The sequence below is a fragment of the Macrotis lagotis genome, chromosome 5 (assembly GCF_037893015.1).
Source record: "Macrotis lagotis isolate mMagLag1 chromosome 5, bilby.v1.9.chrom.fasta, whole genome shotgun sequence".
Classification (NCBI taxonomy): Eukaryota; Metazoa; Chordata; class Mammalia; order Peramelemorphia; family Peramelidae; genus Macrotis; species Macrotis lagotis.
This window is the reverse complement of record NC_133662.1, coordinates 37,589,703-37,616,909: the sequence shown is the minus strand read 5'-3', so window position 1 is coordinate 37,616,909 and position 27,207 is coordinate 37,589,703. Positions and strand designations below refer to the sequence as shown.

At 32.7% G+C, this 27,207-nt stretch overlaps 1 protein-coding gene across 7 annotated transcripts in view; it reads right to left on the bottom strand.

Annotated features, from left to right (window-relative positions):
* The window catches only part of TINAG (tubulointerstitial nephritis antigen), a 235,575-nt gene that overhangs the window by 133,850 nt on the left and 74,518 nt on the right, over positions 1 to 27,207 (bottom strand). For all 7 annotated transcript variants that reach the window (XM_074237235.1, XM_074237236.1, XM_074237234.1 and 4 more), the window contains exons 5-7: positions 22,349 to 22,472; positions 16,867 to 17,017; positions 4,459 to 4,639 (exon numbers count right to left, since the gene is read on the bottom strand). In XM_074237235.1, coding sequence (XP_074093336.1) covers positions 4,459 to 4,639; positions 16,867 to 17,017; positions 22,349 to 22,472 — 456 coding nt within the window. The remainder of the gene's footprint in view (positions 1 to 4,458; positions 4,640 to 16,866; positions 17,018 to 22,348; positions 22,473 to 27,207) is intronic.

Here is a 27,207-nt window from a genome sequence, read left to right as displayed (position 1 = left end):
TTTTATTCTGATTCTTCTTTCATGATTGATTAATATGGAAATATATTTAACAGCTTTACATGTATAACTAATATTGGATTTCTCTCTCTGTCTAGGGGAGGTTTGATCAAAGGGAGGGAGAGAGAAAATGTGGACCTCAAAACCATACAAAAAATAATAATTATTGAATGCTATCTTTACATGCAGATGGAAAAATAATTAAATAAACCTATTGTTTATAAATCTTGCAGCATCGAAGTTGCTATCCATTCTCTTTATTTTTTTTAAATTTTATTTATTTAAGGCAGTGGGGTTAAGTGACTTGCCCAAGATCACACAAATAGGCACTTATTAAGTGTCTGAGGCCGGATTTGAACTCAGATACTCCTGACTCCAGGGCTAGCTGCCCCAATCCATTCTCTTTTAAATACTACTAACAGTAGTTGGTTCATTGAGAACATTTGTCCATTCTATAATTTCTTAAGATATAGTTCAATTAGGCCCAATTATCTTAACTCATGATGGATTGGTTGGTATTTCTTATCTCATCATAACATTCTTTTAATTCCCAATTAATCACTTAATTTTTCATCTTTTCTAGGTTAAAATTTATGCCCCAGGCAAAGAAAATATGAAAAAATAATAATTTACTCCTTTTAATTTTTTCTGTAATTCATCATCAACCCATAATCCCCTAAAATAAAAAGGATATAATAATCCTATTACTTCATTCTTAACCTCAATATACATATATATATATATATATACATATATATATGTACATATATATGTATATAATGTATGTGTGTATCCATGCCACTATGTGCCAGGTACTAAATTATTCATTGGGGATACAAACAAGAAAAAAAGATAACTATCCCTTGCCACCAAGATGTTTGCAATCTCATGGGGAAAGACAACAAAAATGAAACTAAGCTGGAATTCAAATCATTTTGATTCCTAATTCTGCTCTAAGTCAGGCTTTTTTATTTTCTGTCTAATTGATATTTTGTTTTATTTTTCCAATTACATATTATGGAAGTTTTTTAACATTCATCCACTTGCATATTTATAAGTTACACATTTTGCTATTTCCCTCCCTTCCCATCCCCCTCCACTTGGTGTAAGCCATGATCTAGGCTTTTTGTCTTCTTCCTAAATTCAACATCTATTTCTTCTTTCTTTCTAGGTGATCCATTGGTTCCTTTTCTGCCTTTCCCAGTTTTCATTCAAATTCTGAACACTTTGATTTGTTCTTTTGGTTTCTGAATTTCCGCACAAAAGCATATCTCCTTAATATGAACTTATTACTGCAACTACCACCTTTTCACTTTTTAACTGTTTCCATTTGAATAAGATATCTTTCCAGAAATGGTCTATTTATGAGTTTCATTCCCTCATGCCTCAGTGATACCTATGACATCAAATTCGCTTGTTTGGAAAAAGACCCTTAGTAAATACCTTTCAAACACCTTTTTATTCTTTTCTAGGAGGGAGAAATAAAATGTCCATGTAGACAAAATCATGCACACCCATCTATTTTAACATTCATCTTTACACACATTTTCAATGATTTCATTATCTCACGGGTGAGAGTATTCTAATAAGGACCTAGGTGACCTAGAGACTAGAAGACTGGACTTCAAATCAAGAAAATTTGAATTTCAATCCTGCCTTTGATATTTTTTAACCAATTCATATTACCATCCTCATTCTTGCTAGTCATCTGTAAAATGAGAATAATAATTATACCTAGAACACAAGATTCTTCATAGTTAAAATACTTTGCAAACCTGAAAAGGAATTTGCAAATGTGAATTAAAATTACTGTTCTTTAAGTACAAATCATTGTCAAGAACTCTACAATGTAATTTTCTCATAGATGAAACAGTAGACCAGTGAAACAGTAGAACAATTCAACTGTTCTTCTTTCTCATTGCATGACCAATTCAATTATATGTATATATTTTACCCTTTATATTATATATATATATATATATATATTTATACATATAATTTTACCCTTTACACTCTTTCATTCCTTCTGAAGTCTAATTCATTGTTTGTAGACTATGTATGCTTGCCATATATCTTTTCCTTGATCTTGAAGTCACTTGTAATACTCCTTTTTTGTGTGATTTCATTGTGTTCCATGATTCATTGTCACACAGCATCACTCAAGGTTATATCTCTGGAGGGGAATGTTTTATAATCATAACAAATGTGTGGGAAATATCTTATTTGATGAAAGTCTTGAAAGTTTCAATCAATTCTAAAGGGCCAAATGTTCTCTTTTATTTTTTAAATTAACAATATTATAGTGGGCTCTTTCAGTCAGCACCTTTATGGCTCACTCAATTGTATGTTTGTGAAACTGTGCTCTGCTATCTCAAATATTCATCAATGGCAACCTTAATGCATGCAAAGATTAATCCTTTAAAATTTTTAAAGACTAGATATTCAGAGGTACAGCATGGATAAGAGAATAAATGTTTCTTGCTCAGAAGCTGCTTATAAAATTCATGAGAAGAATTTTCTGATTAAAAAGATCTAGTAAATAGATAAAAAATACTAAATGGGCCACAGTACTTCAGTGATAGTAGCATTATGTGCTCAGAGTAGCATTATATGCTCAGAGTACTAAGAATCATAATTTTTACACTGTCTACAAACATCAGTCTTACAGTTAAGACTTTAAGGTTTCATCCTTTATTCAATGATGAACAAGTAAATCTGACCCTGAAGGAACAAAACCACATTAATATTGAGTTTCATGATAAGTTGTCTTTTAAAGGAAAGATAGCATAATAAATAATTTTGGTTAAGAAAGGAGAAAACAATACAAATTAAGTTGCAATTTGTTTTGCCCAAGTGGACATCCTCTAATTTCCCTTTTTTCCTCCTTTCTTTATAATGATAAAGTCAAGCAAAATTTAGTAAACTGCCCCTCTAGTTTTACAATAATAGTAATTGAAATCTATATAGCACTTTAAATTTATCAAGGAATTTTTCTTATTTGAGTTTCACCATAGCACCAAAAGACAATCACTGCTGGTATCAGTATGGCCTTTTTTTCTAGATGAGAAAACTGAAGTTTAGAGAATTTAAATGTTTTAACTGAATTTCATGGCTAATACTTCTAATTAGAAGGATTTGAACCCAGTTTCTCCTTACTTCTTGTAGACTAGGTACTCTCTACAGTATCCAAAACTGCCTCTCATATCCTATTTTGTAATTTACATTTATATAGCATAGTTAAAACTTCATAATTTATAAGTTCTTTCACATATTTTATTCATTTTCAACTTTACAGAGGAGAAAATTGAGGTTTTGATTAAGTGATTTCTCCAAGTTCATCTAATAGATGTCAAATCTGAATTCAGTATTCTTTCCATTATTTCATTTCCACTATTTTAAAGATTTTATTTAAGTATGGTGTAATATGGTATTGAAAAAAAGAAGATAGTTATTATGGAAACCTTAAGGATTAGGTGCAACTTGCATGAAAGTTCATGTGAAAAGAGTCAAGATTAGATGTGTAGACAATATTATTAGCTATGTTGAATATATAGGGTGGCTACATGGCACAGTGGATAGAGCACAGGCCCTGGAGTCAGAAGTACCTGAGTTCAAATCTGGCCTCAGACACTTAATAATTACCTAGTTGTGTGACTTTGGGCAAACCACTTAACCCCATTGCCTTGGGGAAAAAAAAGATATGTTGAATATAAGTGAATGAGATAACCAAAAACAGAGCCTAGGATAAGAAGAAATGACCTCTAGAAATGAAAAAGAGTAAAATGCACCATAAATCACCAAGAGCTAGGCCAACCAATATGGTGCAATATCACTAACACAAAGAGAGTACTACTGATAAAGTGGTCAACACAATATATAATATTTCAGAAAAATTAAGAGAGGATACCAAATGATAATGTAACAAGTTCAACAAATAAATTTCCTAAGCACCTATGATGTGCAAGATTTTAGGAATACCAATCCTTGCCTCAAGGGGCTTACGTTACTTTAGATATATAGATATATAATAGATTTAGCATACATACATAGACACACACATATTTACATTTATAATTGTAAAGTACTTTCAAGGAGAGAGCTAATGGAGAAATCGGGATCATATAAAAGATAAGAGTTGAACTGTAACTTGAAGGAAAGAAAAAGTTTCATTCAGATGAGGTTACTATATATTTCAGATAAGGGATCATTTTTTACAGAATCATTGTTGACAGGAGGTAAAAATGTCTCACCTAGAAATGCAATTTTAGGCTGAGTAACAGGAGAATTTGATCAGAAGATCATATATGAATGGGAGATTTTGGACTTGTACTACTATTATCATATGATTTAATTTTAACTAGAAACTTACCATTTATTTTGTTCTAAATGTTCATGATACCAGGATACACTGAGTTTTATTGGAAAAATAAAATTGTTGTGGTACTTTTACTTTTTACTTACATTGGAAGAGACTCTATATGGAGGAGAGCACTGATATATTCGATTAGATTTCTCTATGTTGTTTGGACATGGTTTTGTAGCATGCCTTTTCCCCCGTCCATCAGATCGACTTGCCATGTCACAGCCATTATTATTGAAGATTTGGTCCTTAAAAAGTGGGTAGCATGCATGAGATACCAACCTAAGCAGAAATAAAACAATTGGTTGTTAAGATTTCTATGCATGTAATAGAAAAATGCATTGAAAAATTCTACATACAGAGAAACTTTACATGCTAAGTTACTTAAAAAGCTATATTCAGAACCACTAATGTGTGTTATCTAGATTCATTATTCCCTTGTATCATTATGAAATCATTTATCATATATGTATATACATATATATATATACATACACATGTGTGTGTGCATGATGATGATTGTCTAATATGGAATTTCTTATTGATCAATTTAGAAGAAAAGGTAGTAGTCAATAGGCTTACAAATGTTACCATGAGGACAGGTCCCACTGCCTTCTTACATAATTGTAATCCTCATATCTACCTTCATAACATCTATCATATAATAATCAATAATATTACATTTATATAGCCCTTACTGTGTGCCAAGTACTATGCAAAGTACTTTAAAATTATTATCTCACTCGATCCTTACATCAACCCTAAAAGATAGGTGCCGCAAATGAGGAAGCTGAGATAAATGGAGGTGAAGTGATGACTGCTTTACTCTTTCTACATATGTTTACATTTATAGTTACATATGTGTATATGAGTATACATATACAAATATGAATATTTGTATGTGTGTCTGTGAATATATGTTTATATAACTCTCTTTTTCTCTTTTGACATTGACACCTGGTGTAAGCTTCATCACCTCATGCCTGGTTTATTGCAGTAATCTCATTGTCTTAAGTCACTCCCTACTCCAATTCATACATCAAATCATCATTCTATTCAATCAATTCCCTATCCCCTCCAGAGTGAAATATAAAAAATTCTCTGTTGATAATCAAATTTTATCTTAATTTTGCATTTTCCTACATTTATTCCATTTTACTTCTCCCCATATTATGTGACCAGTGATATTTTTGAACATTATCCTCCATCTCCCAACTATGGGCATTTTCACTAATAGTCTTCCTTACCTGGAATCCTCTCCCTCCTCATCTTCACCCTCTAACTTCCCTGACTTCCTTCAAATTTCTTTTAAAGTCACATCTGCAAAAAGTCTTTTTAGTATTCCAGTAATCCTAATCTCCTTCCTCTGAGATTATACCCAGTTTATTCTATATTTTATTTGTCCAAATAGTTTTGATGCTGTCTCCTATGAACTTTTGAAAGCAAGGACTGTTTTTTATTTCATTTGATTGCTTTTTTGCCTTTCTTTGCAACCCTCCTGCTTTGCTTTAGTAGACACTAAATAGATGTTCATCTCAACTGTCTGATTTCCAAATATGTAACTATGTAGAAGAAACAAATTTGATATGGAGTAGATGGTAAACTGGATTATTCTCAAGGGAATATTCTGATAAAATATATAATATCTAAAATTAAGTTGTTTTACCATTTTATCATTCTACTGAGATCTCAGAAGAATTAATTTGTTAGAGATCTTCAATGTATAATTCTATATGAAGAATCTCACAACACTAATATCAGTATTAAATGGGGAATTGAACTAAATTATGCAAAGTAGATATTTAAGGAATTCAAAAAAGTGACCTTGATTTCCCTATGATATAAAGTCTGGAGACTGATGAGAAAGTGAACAAAATGAATTTGGAGTGTCTAGTTACAAATAATCTAAATGAATAAATAATTATGATAAAATGATGTTAAACTTCAATAGTAACAAGCATTTGTATAATTTTTTAAGATTTGCAAAGCATTTTATAATTATTTTTTTTAAGTTTTTTTTTTGCAAGGCAATGGGGATAAGTGGCTTGCCCAAGGCCACACAGCTAGGTAATTATTAAGTGTCTGAGGCCAGATTTGAACTCAGGTACTCCTGACTCCAGGGCCAGTGCTCCATCCACTGCACCAGCTAGCTGCCCCTCATTTTATGATTATTACCTCTTTTGATGCTCACAATAACTCTGGCAGGTAGAATCTACTATATCTCCATTTTAAAGATGAGAGAAAACTGAAGAAAACAGTAATAAGTGACTTGTGAAGGCACAAACTTTTAGAAAGCATCAGAAGCTAGCTTTTAACTTAGTACTTCCTAACTCCCAAATCACACATTCTATCAATTCTATGATCCAACTCTTTGCTATGAATTGTCTAAATCAGGAGCTCTTAGAAACAAAATAATCAAACAAATAGGGGATAATTTGAACCCAAAAGATATCCAGGAGTTCCAAAAAAGTTTGCTTTAATTATATTTTATGAAATTTGAGAGCTAACAATTGGTAGCAACTCAGATAAGTACTTTCACTTTTACCATTGGACATAGGCAATTAGGTGGCACACTGAACAGAGCATAAGACCTGGAGTCAAGATGGAAATAGCAAACCACTTCAGTATCCAAGAAAACCCCAAATGAGGTCATAAAAAGTCAGACGCTACTCAAATGACTGAACAAAAACAACAAAATAGCAACATCATCATTTTAATTCTGCTAATGGAGAAAATCATATACAAACTCATATGCACTGATACTCTCAATAGCAATAAGAAGTAGATGATGTGATAGTTAAAAATAAAATTAAAAAGGCACAGACATTTACTGCCATCTCTGAAAATGCCTCCCCACACACCTATCCCTCCACCTAGAACATACAGTCCAGGTTAGTCATTAGCTGACTCATGATTTTCAGGGAAAGATGAAAAGGCTTACGATAATGCCACCTAGGAGCTTTGCCTAGTCATTTAAAAGCAAGTCTTTACTCCTTCCTAACTTAAGAATGTAGTTCATTAGTAGATTATCCATGAAATTAGAAATAGAAAACACTCAACCATATCTGAAGTACAGGGTAGTCAACTTTTGTCACCTTAGTATTATCAAAAACAAAAATGGATCCACAGGCATCTGATTGTGTTGATGAAGCAAATATCTGTTTGTTTTAATCAGAAAATATATTAACCAGATTTTTATTAATCAAGTTATACATAATAATCATGCTATGGAGTTATCATAGATTTAGAACTGGAAGGGACTTTAGAGATTTAATATAAAAACCCCCTCATCTTTAAGTTGAAATAATTGAGTCTTAGAAGTTTGTGACTTTTTTCAAGAAAATGGATATGGTTACCATTAGAAACAGGATTTGAACCCAATTCTTCTAAATACAGTGGCAAGGCTCTTTCCACTGTACACTCTGAGTGATAAAATAGCTAAGGAATTTGAAAGGTGACAACAGAAAGAAGTCTACAACTTCTTATGCTATAAATTTCTCCACAGAAAGAACTCAGTGTTCCCCTATGTTATGCTTCAGGAAACCCAAGGCAAAAATCATGTAGGAGGCACATAGAGTACTGGGTCTAGACCAGTGAAGACTGGTCTTGGATCTTTACTAACTGTGTGATCCTGAGCAAGTCATTTAGCCTATGTCTGTCTTAGTTTCTATAAATATAAAAAGTGAGATAGGAACACTTCTCTCTGACAGATGCCAGTTGTTGTGGGTTCCAAATGAGATAAAGGCCCCTAGAGTACTTGGCAGATAATAAGCACTTGATAAAAATTTGCTTCCCTCTTCCTAAAAAGATTACATGAATGAAGAGGGATAAAAATAAAATGAGTGGAAAGAAGGAAAAAATATAAAGAAGATAGGAGGGAAGAGAGGGTCTGGAAGGGAAGAGAAGGACTCAAAGAAAGGAATTCTGGAGTCCTGACAATGAGACACTCAAGTGCCATCTCCGTATCATATTCCTTGTAGAACAAGGTATTAAAAAGGAGAGGATCAATCAATTGATAAGCATTTATTAAGTGCCTACTCTCTGGAAGTCTCTTTGCTAGGAGAGATTCAAAGAACAAAAGAGAAAACAGGGATGAAAGGATGTTATTAGGAAAATAATCACAGAATTTTAGAATTGGAAGGGAACTTAGTGGCTCTTGTCTCCAAATATAACCAAGAGAAGATATTCAGCAAGTGGTCATCCATAGCCTGCTTGACAATCTTAATGAGGAGAAGTGACAAACTGTCTAGAGGCAGCTCATTTCTTTTTATACAGCTCATGTTATGAAGTTTTTGTTTGTTTTTTCTTGACATCAATTTTAAATCTGTCATTTTGTGGCTTTCAACCATTGCTCCTTTGGTCTGCCTGCTGAGGTTGAACAAAATAAATGTAATCATTCCAATACTTTAAAATAGCTATCAAGTTACTTCTGTATCATCTCTTTTTTTTATACTTACTCAAATTCTTCAACTAATCCTCAAATATCACAGATTCATGAGGTCTTTTGTCACCCTAGTTGATGAACTATAACTCCTCTCCATCTTTTTAATATCATTCCGAAAAGTTGGCATGAAAACTGGAATACAATACTCTAGATGGATTCTGACCAGAACAGAGTACATGAGGATAGTCATCTCCTTATTCCTCTTAATGCAACCTAATATAACATTACCTTTTTTGTTTGTCATATCATATTGCTGATTCACATGAACTTGTAGTCCATTATCTATAACCTCCAGATTTTTAAACTGCTATCTAACTATGGTTTCATATCTTTGTACTTCTACTGAAGTGACTTTCCTGAAACCAACTGTATGACTATAATTGCCCCAAATAAAATTATTTTAATTAGACAGTGTCAAACATCTATAGAGCCTTCTTTTGGCATTGTACTTAAGCATCTGTGTCAGCCATTCTTCCCAGCTTTGAATCAAATGCAAATTTGGCCAGAATGCCATTTAAGCTTTTCTCTGTCAATAACAAAAAATGTTAAATCGTAAAGACTATTAATGATAATGGAGACTTTTCTCCAAGATAACATGGAACCATTAAGTGATTCCTCCTTGAGGATAGTCGTTAAACCATATATAACTATAACTGGCCTATATTTCTCCATCTTTTCCATAAAAATAGCAATGATTTACTAAGTAATTTGATGATGCAGGAGATATAATAATAGGCCTAGAGTCAGAAAGATCTAAGTTTAAATAAGACTTCAAACACTTGCAGTGTGATTCTGGACAAACCACTTAATCTACATTTGTCTTAGTTTCCTTGAGTGAAAAAGAGGAATAATAGCAACACCTATCTCCCAAAGTTTTTGAGAAGAATGAAATAATATTTGTTAAGTACTTAGTACAGTGCTTGGCACAAATTAGGACTTATTAAATGCTTTCCTTATGTAATCTAGGTAAAACTGTATTTATAGTATTCTCCTATTCTAAAAATTGAGTAACCTAGTCAAAAAAAAGAATAAAATTTAATCAGACATAAAATGTTCTTGATGAAGCCATGCTTACTTATAATGATCAAAATTTCTTTTTCTAAATGATTTCTAATCATCTCTATAATTGTCTTTTCTTTTCTAAAATGTAGTAGAAATTGAAATTAAACTGATTTGTACCTACTTTTTAGATTATAATTTCATACCTTTTCATATATATAGGTGAAAAAAAAATCTTTGTTCATATATGACTAGCTGTGGATCAGAAGTTACATCAGCCTTTACCTGAATCTGTAGTCCACACCTGAACTAAGTAATTTAAATTTTACAAAAGAAGCTAAATATTCTTTTATTATTTCTTTATTTGAATAATGTATGGATCCCATTCTAGTCTTTTTCCCACTACTCTTCCCTTAGTCTCTGAGCAGCTAGATAGAATAGTAGATAGAGTACACAGTCTAGGGTCAAGAAGACTTATCTTCTTCAATTCAAATCTGCCAGATAATTGATAACAAAGTAACCCAGCACAAGTCACTTATCTCTATTTGCCTCAGTTTCCTCATCTATAAAATGAAATGGAGAAGGAAATGGCAAAGTACCCTAAGATCTTTGCCCCCCCCCTAAAAAAACTACTGATGGTATCATGAGTAAAAAAAATGACAAAACAATTACCCATTAGTTTCAGTTTTATTCCTAGCAAAGAGAACTGAAATAAGAGTAAATAGCTCTGCTTTCCTTCTGTTGTCAACTGTCTTTGTTCCATTTATTCTAAGAAGGATTCTTTTGCTCCTTGAATCATACATTTTTCTCCATCTATAATTAAATCATCAACACAAACAAAGCAATAAAAATATCTTTTTAAGATTTTTGCATAATTGAAACCAAGATAAAGAGGAAGGCAGTCGTTGGGAAATAGTTTTTACAGCTACTGTTTCTGATAAAGGACTCATTTCTAAAATATACCAGAGAACTGAATCAAATTTATAAGAATACATATATTTGTTTTCTTTCTGTCAGAGGAAGGAGGGAGGGAAAGGAGAGAGTGAGAAAAATGTGAAACTCAAAACCTTAAAAAATGATTGTTAAAAACTATCTTGGCATGTAGTTTGAAAAATAAATATATTTTTTAATTTAAAAAAATACAATCAAAGTAAAACTTTTTTTTATCCTTAACTTTCCTTGGCAACCTCTATTTATTCTGAGCTTTGACCCTCCTGATGTTATTTTTACAAACCACAGTCATATTTTCTATTCATCCTCTATTTCCTTCCCTTGCTTCATCTACTACTACTACTACTACTACTACTACTACTACTACTACTACTACTACTATTACTACTATTCACAGCTATTTTTTTTCATCTAAGTTGTCTAAATTGTCTATCTGAACATCTACATTGGTATCTTTGGGCAATTTCCATTTATTTTCCTTATTAGATTGTTTCCTTTAGTCTCTTCAGAATTTCATTCTTGACAATTTTCCATTTCTCCTGGATTGTTTCCTCCTTATAAAATATTGGTCTTTGAGATCCTATATCTCCTTCTCTTAGACTTCTTTAGAATCTACTTAACCAAAGTTAGGAACTCATGGAAAATTTATCTAGTATTTCTCTCCTTTATGTGATAAATATTTCTATCTCTACACTCAAGGACCAGTTTGCTGTCATAGAGAATAAGACTCAGAAGAAAATAATCTCACTTTTTTCCTCCACTTATTGACAGGTGAAATTATCATTAAACAATGCCAATCTTCTCTGCTTTTACTGGAGAGGATTCCAATAGCTGTCTGGATAGTTGAAGTCTGTGCTAACCTTTCTATCTGTTTTCTGAATTCCTCATCTATTTTTTTTTTCTTTCTATAAAGGTAATAGACTTCAGTGGCAAACCATTCCTACTTCTCCTTCCATTGATCATGACCCAAATGAATGCTAACCGCTCAACTCTTTACCTAATTATTTTTTTAAATAATGGATACCCTTACAAAGTCATATTCTGGTCAGGGACGCATTCCACCAAGGCTCCACAGTGCCTAGAGTGGTCAGTATTGATAATGTTCTTTAGAAAGCTAATTCCTCCTGTTTGCTGCCTAAACTTTGAACATATACATACATATATGCATATATATATATATATATATATATATATATACATATATATATATACATATATATATATATATATATATATGTATTTCAGGTCATGAAATTTGCCTCTGGTATCTTGACTTTTGCATCTATTAAACTTGTGAATATGTCAAAAACCATTGTTCTTATTCATTGCAGCTACTCTTTTGAACATTTACTGTAGCAGATTCTCATAGATTTTTCCTGCCTTCAAACGTTTTATTTGGTTTTGGATTTAACTTGTATAACACCAGGCAAATATATGCTTGCTGGTCTTTATTAGGTGTATCCTAGCTCTAGTTGAGAGCCTATGATTCCTATTTTTAAGCTCTGACCAAGAAATCCAAATCACATTCTCAAACATTATCTATCAGTTTTTCTCTTTTGAATCCCCTGCCTTAAATGGGTAGCCTTGAAGAAAACACCAGCTGTATCCTCATCACCCTCAATTTCTCACACAAGATGTCATAATCTTTGGTAACACTTTCAAGATTCCATCTGAAAGGAAATTTCACAAGATGTCATGCAGCTTAACTTATTCCTTGCTCCTCTCGCCTACATAGGTTAACTATTTTTTACCTCAATCCCTTGCATCTCACAACAATATATATAATTCCCCCTTTCCTGACTGATTATTCTCTTCCTCCTTTGTTCTAAGAGAGAAAGTTTTTTTAATTAAGTAGAAATCAGAACTGGCAATAACCAAGTGAATTTTGTAGGAAAATAGTGTATCTAGCATAGTTCTCAATTCTTTAACTTATATTTAATGGACCCTTGTGGTGAATATATGGGAGGCCATACACAAGAATCACATGAACAGACAGATTTTGTGTGGGGTTTTTTTTTTTTAGGTTTTTTCAAGGCAAATTGGGTTAAGTGGCTTGCCCAAGGCCACACAGCTAGGTAATTATTAAATGTCTGAGACCGGATTTGAACCCAGGTACTCCTGACTCCAGGGCCAGTGCTTTACCTACTGCACCACCTAGCTGCCTCTGAACAGTTTTTTAATCTGCATTTTTAAAGGAAACACCTACATTAATAAGATCACAGATCCTTTTAATAATAGCTGGCATTCATATACTTCTAAAAGGCTTTCAAAATAATTTACATATGCTACTTCTCCTTTAATCCTTTCAACATCATTAAGAAGTAGTTTTTACAATTTATAGAGAAGACAATTGAATCAGAGAAATTAAATTACTTATTCACAATCACAAAGTTAGTAATTGTAGATTTGCTCCCAGGTTTTTTGCCACTAGGACACTAATGAACTGGTGGGGGAATTGGAACTTCAACCATCCTGGAGAAGAATATGGAATTATGCCCAAAGGGCATACTAAACTAGGCCTGTATGAAATACAGATGAAAGAAAAAGGAAGAAAACATATTTGTAAAAAGATAGCAATTTTTGGAGTATCACAAAGAATTAGAAATTGAGGAAATGGCCATCAATTGAGGAATGACTGAACAAATTATGTTATAAGTTGTAATGGAATACTATTTATGCATATAAAATGATGAGAGGAGGTGTTTTCAGAAAAATCTAGAAAGACTTCCATGAACTAATGCAAGAAGTGAGCAAATAAAGAACATTGTACACACACACACACATACACACACACACACACACACACACACACACACACACAATAATATAATGAAGTTCATGATCTGTGAAGAACTTAGCCACTCTGATCAAGACAACAATCCAAGATAATTCCAAAAAACCCATGATGAAAAATACTATCTCCAGAAAGAAAATTGGTAAATTCTGAATGTAGGCCGAAGCATCTTTTTACAAAAACCATATCATTTTATTTTTTTATGCTCTCTATTGTAACATGACTAAAATGGAAATATGTTTTGCATGACCTCATATGTATTATTGAAATCAAATTTCTTGTCTTCTCAAAGAGATAGGAGGGCCAGCAAAGACAGAGAAAATGTGCAAGTCAAACTTTAAAAAAATTGTCAAAAATTTTATAATTGGAAAATATTTAACAAAAATTGAAAATAATCTTGAAAAAATATGAATATCTGAATAGAAGACAATGACAGATATATTAGGTGATATAAAAACATATGAAATGGAAAATTCATACTGTTTTATAAAGCTAAGAGCAGTCACAAATTCTCTCAATTTAAAATATTGAAATTAAGTACACAGATGGAAGAAACCAAGGTATCTGGATCAATGTCACAACAAACATGCAAACTCTATGCCTTTGTACAGAATTTGCCCCATCCCTTGATTGCTCTCATACTTCATCTAGATCTCTTAGAATCCCGGAATTCCTTTTGATTCAGTTCAAAGGCCATTTTCTATTGAATGCTTTTTCCATGGTGTACTGGGGGAGGGGGGTTAATGGGGCAAAAGGGAGGTGTGTGTATGTATGCAAATATATATATATATATATATATATATATGCATACATATATGTGTGTGTTTGTGTTTGTGTGTGTTTGTGTATAAGTACATATCATGTCTCTATGGCTGTTTTATCCCTCATTAGAATGTAAACTTCTTGGGAAGGGGACCACTTTTGCTTTTTTTATTTTTTCTTAGATTGATCCTTATTAGCAATTAATAAATACTTGCATACTTGATTCTTTGACCTGTTCATATGTATAGCTATTGTGTTATCTTAGGTAAGTAACATAAATTTCTTCACAAATTGGTTACAAAAAATTTCTACAAAATAACATTTGCAAAATGAGGGAGTTGAGTTAGATGCCCAACTAGATGTTCACTCTGCAGAATTCTCCTTCTCAAACCAAATGTGGCAGTGAAGAGCAACAAACCTCTCTCTCAGGTTATAGATAGTGGTTTGAAACCACTAACCCTATATAAGAATTCAATTCTCTTAGGAGCTGCTAAGCATGCTCCAACCTGCAGCCAGTTTCCCAGCAGAGGATGCCTTCATGTTAGCTCCCACTGACTTCTTTAGGGAGTTATATAACCAGTTGTGTTTTCTACTATTCTCAGTAGCTCAGTGCTAAATCAGAGCCTCCCAGTAAAGTTTCCCCATTTTGGCAGTTATGAACAATAACAGTACTAATTTCACCTTCCCATAGTATCCACAAAATTATTTGATTTACTACTTTTGTCAATATTTACTTTCAATTTTACCAGTTAAATGAAAATGATCCAAGGGCTTGCAATGCCTTGAAGTCTCAGTTATTTCTCTTATCTTTAACTAGTCCTCCAAGTTCATTTGTATGAGGGACAGTTCTCTATCTGGTCCTCCTAACAGACTGCATCTTCACGTAAGTTGCTGAAAAAATGTATTTGTTCTCATGGGAATTTTTTCTGGATTTTTTGTATATAGACATTTTTTTCTCTGTATTCCAGCAACCAAAGTGCTCTGTTACAAAAAGGTGTAGTCTCACAAACCAAGTATAAAAATAGTAAATGCAAAGTAATTTGAGGGAACTAGGGAGAGCAAAACAAGTGAGAGAACAAAAAAAGACATGCAAGGTAGCATTTGAGTGAAGTTTATATTAGCATTTCAATGACAATCTTCCAGTCAAGGAATCTTCCATACTTTTTAACCTCTTACATCTTCTCACAATGTCTGTCTATCAAGTCATCTTCTTACATTTCACTCTATTTTCTTTTGCCCTCTGTGCACTTGCCTTGTCCTCTGTTATTATTCTAACCTCATAGAACTCTTCTGTTCCTTTAAAGACTTAGCTGAAATACCACTCTCTAAACAAAGACCTTCCTGATGTTCACAAATTCTATGACCCCCTCTCCTCAAATTTAATTTGTCTATTTTCTGTGGATACTCATATATGTACATGTCATGTTTCCTGAAAGAATTTAAACTCAATTTTCATTTTTGTCTTAACAGATTTCCTTTCATATAGTAGGTAAATAATGTTTTTTGATTGATTAATAGATGGTTTTCTTTTTTATGGGTCTACAGAAGCTTATTGGTGTGATGAGATGTAGTCAATCAAGAAGCTTATATTAGCATCAAAAATGAGTATTCTGGGTGGTACAGTAGATAGAACACTAGCCCTGGAGTCAGGAGGACCTGAGTTCAAATCTAACCTCAGACACTAAATAATTAACTAGCTATATGACCTTGGGCAAGTCACTTAATCCCATTGCCTTGAAAAAAAAATAAAAAGGATTCTTAAGGTATGTTCAAATGGAATTTTGCTTGTCTAATAATTTTTCAAATACCTAAATAAAGTTGGCCAGAATTTTTGTTATTTTCTTATTAAAGAAAAGTAACTCTTACATTCCTCATAAGTCCTCAAGCCACTTAAAAACTTTTAAGTGTTTAAAAAAATATAAAAAGAATTGCCATGTCTTGAATTAGGAATGCATGCAATCCTTCAAATGGTGTGATTACACTACAGCAAAATGTTGATAGATATCAAAGGATAGTAAACAATTTCATGTAATAAGTCAATCATCATGTTAATTCAATTCAGTTCAATTTAACAAGCACTGCCATACACTGTCTTTCTGCCACTAAGACAATATACTACAGTTGAAAATATCCTAGGCTTGGAATTAGGAGAGTTGACAGTATCTAAATATTGTTCCAAGTTGGTATGGCAATGGGTAAGTCAAATCAGCCTTTCCTCTTCAGTTTTGAGTTTCTTTTTATCAGTAAAGCAGAGAGATGCATATAGTACTGACCTCTTGGAGCTATTATAAGGATCAGATGTGACAATATATTCAATATTGCAAATTGCAAATACTGAAGGTGCTGTATAAAAGCTAGCTATTATGTTTCAATGCCTATGACAACAAGACCTTGACAAGATATAGAGTTTGAAGAAAGTACCTGCCTCTGTTTAACATTAAAATACATTTTACAATATTTGATTTTAACATTCAAATACATTTTACAATGTTTGATTTTTAATTCTAACTGAATAGTTGCTATAATATGTCTGAAAATACATTTTGGGCTGCTATTTACCCACGTTTTCTCAGGTACCACCAAGCTTTGTCAATGCTCCCTCCTTTGCATCCATGTTGATTCTTGACACAACAAGAGATCAAATTCTGAGGGGATAGATTGTCTGTATAGCGACCATTGGACTGAATTGCTATTCGATCAGCTGCCACACCTGGTAGGAGAATAAGTATTGATTCATGTTAAAATTTAGCATTTTGATTCATGTTTATGGTACATAATACTTTCCAACCTATTAAAAAGTAATTAAATGTATATCAATCCCCTTCAACTAGAAATAACTATATCCAAATTACCACAGACTAATGTGTATTGACTCGAGAAGGCATTTGCAGACTCCACAGCAGACTTCAATGACCTTGAGCAGTATTTAATGTCTCTTACTAGCACATCAGAGCTGGAACCCATCACTGAACTGATGAAGAAATTGTGCTTCCAGAGCAAGTGACTGATCTGAGTCACACAGTGTTAGAGACAGGATTTGAAATCAGGTCTTCCTAGCTTCAAGTACAACTCTCTATGTAGCATGCCATAGTTTCTCCACCCCTACTCTGTCCTCCACTTCCCTATCCCCAGAATTTATCCTCTAACAAAGAAAAACAGTTTAGGAGAATTAATCAAGCTACCAGTGGTGCTTTTCATTATACATAACATTCTGTGACTGTAGTTTCCAACTCTCTTTAGATGAGAATAGCCTGATCCTAAGAATATATAAAGAAGAACTGTGGTATTTTAAAATGTAGAAAAAAGATATAAATGAAATGACCCCATCACAAAAAAATGAAAAGTTTGAGTCACTCTCAATTGATTTTCCTTATGTATGGCAAGTACTCACATATAGGATCATAGGTCTAGAGCTATTGTCTCAGAAGTAATGCTCTAGAGCATTTGGTCTAACTCCTTCATCTTACAGTTGAAGAACCTTGAAGAGGCTGTGACTTTCCTATGTTCACAAAAGTAAAAAGTAGCAAAGGTGAGGTTTGAACCAAGGTCCTAGTTCCATATAAATGTGAGTATGTTTTTATTTTTTAACTAGACCATTCCTCTTCCCCTTAACTGCCCCTTGCTTTAATTTGAGGGTTGCCTTTTGTAACTTTCTCTTTTATTCTTCCAATGGCCATAAATTTCTATTGCCCAAAATTGCCTTTGCGTGCCAGTCTCCTCAAAATGCTTATGTTTGAAGAATTTCCATTTTTTTAAAAAATGTATACCTAGGCATGGTTTTCATATTTCCTATCCTCAAAAGCTCCTCAATTCTTTTCATTGGAATTTGTCTGAGGTCATATAGGGCAAAAAAAAAAAAAAAAACAGCATACAAAGTACCCCTGTTCTTATATTCCAGTAACTCCCCATTCAATTTAAAATTCAGTTTTAAAGTGCCTCTTTTAAAGTACCTCATTGCCTTGAAAGAATGTTCAGAGTCAACTGGATTTTTTTAAGGTTATCCTTTATTTGGTTCAGATCAACAAGGATCTTTTTTTATAACTTAAGGTTACCTTTTATTTAGTCTAAAATTCAATACTTTTTAAATTGAAGTTTTCAATTGGTTTCCTATTGTTCTTAAGGGTTTTTTCCCCTTCAAAAAAGCCCATTTTTCTCTGGAATATACTCCATTACTAACCCATTTCTGATTCTTGAAGTACTTAAGCTCAAATTTGTATGTAAAATTTAGAAAAAGATCAGAGAGTAGAAGAATGACTCAATTCATTTGAAGCTGCTTTCATCTCCCTATTTTAAAAGCTTTATCAAGTATTACCCATGGGGCACATTTACTTGTTATCTCTATTTATTAGTGATTATGAAAAAGTTTGCCCTATGTTGCTTTTTCATTCTTGTGAATGTCTTCACTGCTCAAACTTCTGCCAATCATTACTGAACTTGGTTTGTCTTTTTAACAAGCCACCAATTTTTTGCTTTTTTCCTGAAACTCCCCTATTTTTCTTCACCTCTCCATTTTTCTTATTTTTTCTAATTTACTTTCTCTGTTGTTTCATCACTAAACTATCTAAATATCTATGAAAATTATTGCATTTTTTATTATAGTCTGATAACCTGCCTTGGATACTTAGCTCAATTAACCTGGTCAAATCACTTAATCATGCTGTGACTCAATTTCCTCATCTAAAAATGAAGATAATAATGGGATCTACCTTATAGAGTTGCTGTGAGAATCAAATGAGTTAAACTGTGTAGAATGGAAATAATAGGAGCTATTTCATAGAGGTATTTTTTTTAGGTTTTTGCAAGACAAATGGGGTTCGGAGGCTTGACCAAGGTCACATAGCTAGGTAATTATTGAGTGTCTGAAGCCAGATTTGAACTCAGCTACTCCTGACTCGAGAGCCAATGCTCTATCCACTGTGCCACATAGCCACCCCTTCATAGAATTTTGAGAATTAAATGAGCCCAAATATGTACAGTGCTTTGCAAACCTTGAAGTAGCACATAAAAGCAAGATATACTAAATGCTAACTATAAATATATTTATAACTTACAATATATTATTATAAAACATAATACAGTGCAAAAAATGGTGTGGTATAGAGTGGATAGATAGCTGTTCTTAAAATTGGAAATCCCACCTCTCTAACTTATGTCACTCTGGTAAGCTTATCTAATCTCTCAGTATTCAAACCATCTCTCTACAATTGTTATGTTACAGAGACAATGTCAGTTTGCTTTGAAAGAGGGCATTTCCACATTTGAGAGTAATTTATATCAATAAAATATCAAATCTAGTATTGATCTTCAGTGCAATGCAGTGCAATATAAAGTAGTATAAAGATAATATATTAGGCACCTGACATATTCATTACAATAAATTCAATAAGTAAAAAATGTTCATCTATAATCAAAAAGAATAAAGGAGAATAGAACTCCAGAGAAATAAATGAAATAAGAGAGAGAAGATAAGGAAGGTAGGAAAATGGTGCATGACCTATTAGCCCTATGGAGCCAAATGCAAAGAGGTGATGGTATAAACCTGACATTCCCAAAGAGGATCCTAGAAAGGGCTCACAAAGATGCCAGAACAAATGATTTGAGAGGTATCAGAGACAAATATTGTTATTTTTTAAAATTTTCATGAGCATAGAATTCTTTTAGGGCTAAGGTTTTTTTAACAATAAAAAAGGTAACTAAAAAGTACCATTACTTTAAAAGCAATCTCCTGAGAGTGACTAATAGCAGTAATGTTGTCAATGCTCAAACTCTTTGGTAGATTAGATTTGGCCTCTAAGGTCCTTTCCAGCTCTAAATTTGTGATCCTAAGATTGACTTTAGAATTTTGGGGTCTATTCTTTGATTATACTTAATTAAGGACAGATTGGTGGCACAGTGTATAAAGCACTGGCCTTGAAGTTAGGAGGAAGGAAGTTTGAATCCAGTCTCAGACACTTGATACTAACTGTGGGACCTTGGGCAAGCCACTTAACCCTGATTGCCTGACAACCAGGGCCATCTTCAGTCATTCAGATTCATATCTGACCACTGGAACTAGTTGACTCTGAAGGAAAAAGTGAGACTGGTAGTGACTTAGCACAAAATCCCCCTCACTCAAATACAATTCATGTGCTTGTTGTGACATCATCTCTGTGATATCATGGTCTTCTTAGAGAAGGACAAAAACATCATCATACTCAATTATAACAAAGTTCATTCTTTGAAGCTGAATTTAATATTTATAAACAACTAATAAGCATATGGAAAAAAGGCTGGCAAATCAGGTAATCCAGTTGAATAATGTGAGAATGAAAGAAGAAAAGGGAGGAAGGAAGGAAAGAAATAAAGAAGGAAGGAAGGAAGGAAGGAAAGAAGGAAGGAAGGAAGGAAAAGAAAGGGAGGAAAGAAAGGAAATTAAAGAACTATTTAACTATAAAGAAATAAATGTTTTTATTTGTAATTTGTCAACTAACTATAAAAAGGACAGCCAAGAAAACTCTGGAAACACTTAGAACAATGGAAACACTCTGGTAAATATTGCAAGACTGCAAACTCCTTGATAGTGAAGATCTTTTTTTGTTAATTTGGGTTTTTTGTCTTTCTTTTTAATCTCCAGAACTTAGCATAGCGTTTGGTAAAGTCTAGGGAATTAATAAGTGTTTGATAAGCGACTCATTGACAAGTCCAGTTTCTCAAGGAGACATCTTGGAAAAAGACAAAACTCAATAAATGATTTCTGTTCATTTCTTTTAAAATTTTTGTTACCCTAGTCACACAATATAATTTCAAAAACATTGATTTCTTTCCAATTGAAAGAGAAAAAACATATTTCCACAAGTACATACTCATCTAGTTATTTATTTTTCCTATACTTCAAAATAAGTTGTTAATCATTTCTTCAGTAAACAAGAACTTCCAGAACTTTAGAAAAGGAAGGCCTGAGTTCAAATCTAAAGTCAGGCCCTTACTAGCTATTTGACTCTAGGAAAGTCACTTAATTTCTCCATGCTTCGGTTTCCACAAGTAAAATTATAATGATAATAATACTTACCTTCCAATAAAACTGTGAGGATCAAAAAAGATATTTTTAAAATACTTAGCAAGGTGCCTAGAACATATTTAAGCAAAGCATGTTTCTTTACTTTGTTTCCTTCCCCTATGCTCTGTACCACTGAGTAAGAAATACAAAGATTAAGATGAGATACCCTTTCACCAAAATAACTTAGATTTTAGTGGGGGAAAATGATGCATGAAATTCACAGATAAATAAAGGGTATATGCCAGATAAATCAGAAAAAACTAAATAAATTCAGAGTGGGTATAGCAAGTGATTTGGATGAAAGGAGAGGAATTTAAGAATTCAGAAAGGAATGGGACACCAAAGTCAAATCTTAAACAGAATTAGAGTTCTAAGAGGTAAATGGGAATGAGATCAATCCATATTTGAGGTACCTCTGCAAAGAGAATAGAGAATAGCAACAGGTAGGTCATTTTGGCTTAAGTGTAGAGTGCACATCTAAGTATAAAAATTAGCATTAAAATTTGGATAAAGATAAAATCTACCAGGTACTCTATTATTTTATGTGGTTATCATCTCAGTCTGAATATTTGGTGAATTAATTAATCATCAGTATATTTATTATCTTTTACCTCTCAAAAAAGAAAAAGAGAGTTAGGATAGGGTAGGAAAAACTCTTGTGGTTGATTAATTTTTCTTTTAAAATTAAACTCAAAATATGACTATATCAATCTTTAGCATTGAAATCCGAAAGCTTACCTTGGATATGATGTTGAATTTTAAAGATATAGTCATTATTTAATTTTAAATATTAAAATTTAAAAATTTAAAAATCTAGACCAGGAGTCAGGGGACTTGAGTTTGTGTTCAACGTTTGCTACTAGCTAACCATATTACTTCCCTATGTCTCCATTTCACTATTTATAAAATTATATTGTACCAGAAAATCTTAAAGATCCTCTATAAACCTCATACCCCAAGGAATCTTGGGCATTATAGAGAAGAGAATTAAAATAGCAATATTACTTGCAGTGGAAAACGCCCAGGAAGCAGCACAGTTTTTTTGATCCAATGGATCATGAGTCCATCCAGGCCATTTGTAGGAGGAGATAAAAAACTCTGGAAGATCAATCTCTGAAGGCAAAGTAACCTAAACAAAAGTGAGAGAGAGAGTACCAGTTCATCACAAGACCCCATGATCATCGATTTAAAGTTAGAAGGGACCTTCAAGTTCATCTGATCAGAGTGGTGACTGTAAAAAGCCATACATATATTAAGTTGCAGAATCAGAAGTTTAAATCTGATTCTCTACAATCCTTGTGAGGAAACTTTTTCCTATCAACAGCCAAAATTTCAAAATTGGTCTGCTATATTTGGTCAAACATTTAATTAATTCACCCCTAAAAAGTTCCTAGATTTATTGAATTTTGAGTCTCGCCTGTGATTGCCTTGGCAACACCAGGCAGACCAAATAATTTTGATGAACCTCATACAGCACCCAGGTCAGATGTACGCTCTGCTTCTGCTCTACTATTATACTAAACTCTGTACTATTCTTCTTTTATATTCTAAGAGGGGTATAATCAAAGAAGGACAGTTAAGTGGCACGGTGGTTACAGCATCCAACTTGCAGTCAGAAATACCTGAGCTCAAATCCAGTCTAAGGCACTTATTAGCTTGTGTGACCCTTAAACCTGTTTGCCTCAGTCATCATTTATAAAATGAACTAGAGAAGGAAATGACAAACCACTTCAGGGTCTTTGCCAAGGAAACCAAAAGAGCAATTACAAAGATGTGAACAAGACTGAACAATAACAAAATAAATATAAAATAAAAGAGAAATGACTGAACAGAAGTTTCTATGGTGGGTGGTGACTCAATCCACTGCCAAACAAAAATGATAAAGGGTTTTATTTTCATTTTGTTTTGTATTGTTTTGATTGCTTAATTTTTTTCTCCCTTCCTTAGAAATCTGTTCCTTTGCTAAAATGTTCAGCAATACTGTGTTGGAAAAAAATGTATTAAACAAAGACTGGAAATGGTAAGAAAGTGATAATGAATGATGATGGTGGTGTGGTGGTGATGATGGAAATTTATAATTACAGATTACAATATAATGATTCTTTATGCTTCACAATAATAACACAAATTTCTACTGAATGCTTATGGATTTTTCTTGCAATTCAAGATTTTTGAAAGGCATAACTAAGAATGTGAATTTTTCGGTCCAGATTTTTAAGAGGGAATGGAAGGGAAAGGAAGGAAGGAAGGATGGATGGATGTATGGATAGATGGATAAATACAGGTCTTAACAGAAAAAGGAGTGAATAGTGATGACTTTTTTACATTATTCTTAAGAAAACTGACAGGTAAAGTAATAATTGTGAGTTATTCTACCAAAAAGATGCTTTTGTCCCTCCTAATGTTTCTGTCATACTGAGTCAGAGCTCTGCTCATTAGAGAAGATGACAGTTTTAGTTAAATTCATCCTCCACAGAAGCAAGTGTTTTCAAGATCTATGACTTTTTTCTTTTCCTGCCTCTAATCTGAATCAGGAATGGGTTTTTTACTTGGTAGTCCAAGGACTGACGGTCTTAGAGCCCTAGGCAATACACCAATTTGATACCTTGAGGGTTGGCAAGTCTAGTACTTTGATCATTTGATTTTTTCCCTTCAATTCCTAGCCAATCCTATAGCAATAGATCCCCTTGAGGATGATATTAAGATGCGCTAACTCCCATTGGTTAAGTCTTTGAAGAAGAAAATAATTTCTTGAGATCTGCAGTATCAATGGTATACTAAAAAAAACATGATGTCCTGGGACACTATGTTCAAATTTATCACATCAGAGATCTAGAGCTGAAAGAGAAGTCAGAAATAACAGTTCTAATCCCACATTTTTACAGATGAGGAAACTGATGTCCAGAAAATTTAAAATTTAACTAATTTGTCCAGTATAATGTCAAAGGCAGGTCTTCTGACTCTAGAGCAAGTTTTCTTTCTATTGTGTTTTAAAGACCCTTCTTCCTCTCTTAATTTAAATAGTAATCATTTATGCATTCACCTTTCTGTGATGGAAAAATGAAGCAATTTGGACTTAAATGAATGAGGTTAATTAAATGAAACCTCAAAGCTCTTTTTTCTAATCAAAATTTTTCTCAGAGGTCCATTTTATATATACTTCCAGAATCCAATAGGAAATATAAGGCAGATAAGGGCTTGTTTGGATTTTATTTTTTTTTAAGCAGGAGGGTAGTAAGGAGAATAGTAAGTGTAAGCAGCTGTTGTTATTTCTAAATTTTTGAAAATATTTGTATATATTTCAACATTATATATGTATGGATATATATTCTTTCTTACTGCATATATGTGTGTGAATACACACATATGTAAACATGTATGTATATATTTATTCATTTGCATGTAGTGGTCTGACATTTTATATAAAAATAGAAAAATTTACTATCAGGCTACTGCTCAAATATCTTACAAAAATTGCCTATGGTATGTACACAACATCTCTTATAACTGAGAATAAGAAGATTTAGAATGAATCTGGCTATTTGAAACTGTTTATCTGCATAATAACTCCTAAACTTGAAAGGATAAAAAAAGAGAGAAGAAATTTGTTTAAGGGAAAATCTCCCTTGAAATGAAAAACATTAGACATTGGATCTGCATTCTTAAAACTATGCTAACATGAATGGTAGTTTAAAAGGAATAAATGATGTTTAGACTTTAGTCAAACTGTTATCATAAGATGTTATAACAATATGAAGCATTTACTAGTTGCTTTGCTAGTGACCATAGGAAAATTCACTTAACCTCTTTCTGTCTCAGTTTCCTCATCTGTGAAATGGGAATGATAATAATATCTATTTGTCACTTGTTATGAGGATCAACCAAGATAATATGAATTGTTTTCAAAACTTAAATTGGTAATTATATGAGTGTTTTATGTAGTGGAGAAAAGGATTTATTGACCAATTAACCAAGTTTACCATCTAGGAAGGTCATGCTCAATTAATCAAAACTCTGGAGTTGCAGTCATAGAGAAATTACCACTTTTATTTATAAGTATCTAAAAAGAAAAATATTTTGAGATAATTCATATAAAGCACTTTACAAATATTAAAATGCTCTGTAAATATGTTATTATTCTTAATAATGATCATTTATTTAGGTCTTTAAAGTTTTTTTTAGAGATATTAGCTCATATTTAATTCTCACAATATCTCTAGAAGGTAGAGGCTATTATTGTGTCCATTTAACTATGAAGAAACCAAAACTCAAAGAAGTCTAAGGTTAGATTGTTAGACAGATACACAGATAAATAGATAGATAATAGATGAGATAAGTAGATGAAATAGAAAACAGATGATACACAGATAAATGGATTGATAGGAAACTTATTAAGTACCTTCTGCATATCAGGCAGGCAGTTAGATGACACAATGGATAGAGTGTCAGGTCTCTAGTCAGGATAATTCATCTTCCTGAGTTAAAATCTGATCACAGAAATTTCCTTGCTGTGTGACCATAGATAAGTGATTTAACCTTATTTGCTTCAGTTTACTCATCTGTAAAAATGAGTTGGAGAAAGAAATGGCAAACTACTCAAGTATCTTTATGAAGAAAACCCCAAATGTGATCATAAAGAGTCAGACATGAGAAAACAAATGAACAACAGCAAATGTAACAGACATAATGCCAATTGCCAAGGATACTCATCCAAACAAGAAAATAGTACCTATTTTCATGGAGTTTCTATTTTACTTATGGAAGATACACATATAGGAAAACTGAGGAGATGAAGGAGCAGAATGGTCTGAAGTGTTGGATTTTAAGTGAGGTGAACATGACTGGGACCCCTCCTTAAAAAGTGATCTGGAAGACAGTTACCAGTCAGTGGATTAGGAATTTAGAGTGAAAATAACAATAGCATGATAAAACTGAATACAAGAAAGAAAAGATGAAGTTCAAAGAGTTTACATTTAAGCCAAGTAAATCATGGTTGGATCCTTTCCTTAAAGAGTTGCTAGTACAGTGAGTTATCAAGTAGAAAAAGAGGATCTTCTCCAAGGTACAATATATAGGGAGGGGTTGGTTCTCAAGGCCCTGTGAGAAGTTAAACGACTTGCTAAGAGTAATAATGCCAGTAAGTAACTAGGATTGAATTTAAGTTCTAGTCTTCCAAAGACCTCAGGAACAAGTACTCTATCCTATATGTCCATTTTATTTCAAGTAACTAGCCTTCTTCTTTCTTGTTCTTTCTTGTTTTTGTTGTTCTCCTCCTCTTCTTCTTCCTCCTTCTTCCTTCTAGCATCTTCATCTTCATCATACTCACAATTATTGTTACTAATACTACTACCATTAGTATTACCACTGCTATTGTTAAACTACATGGAACAAATGTTAAAGTTGAGAATCATTTTGCTATTGTGAATGTTAATCATAATCTTTGTAAGGTGGTAAAACCTCGTTCTTTAATACATGTTTAAAGTGCAATTACAGGAACAGAGATTTAGATTTTAAATAGAGTTTCATATTTATTCTTTATTTATACTTTATTCATTTATTTATACTTTATACTGTGTAATCATATACACATATATATGCATATGCAAACAAATATTTTATGCAAAATTCTTAAGGACAGGATATTTTCTTCTGGGGGGAAGGGTAAGAGTGGGGTTCTATCCCTTCTACCTTGCATATTAACTGGCACACAGTAAAAACATAATAAATTCCTATTGATAGCCAAATTGATTGTCTGATTGATTAATATTATATAGCCTCTTCATTTTCCAGGAAAAGGATGTAAAGCTGTACAATAAATAGCAGAACACAAATTAAACCCAGAACTCTGATTCCAAATCCAGGCT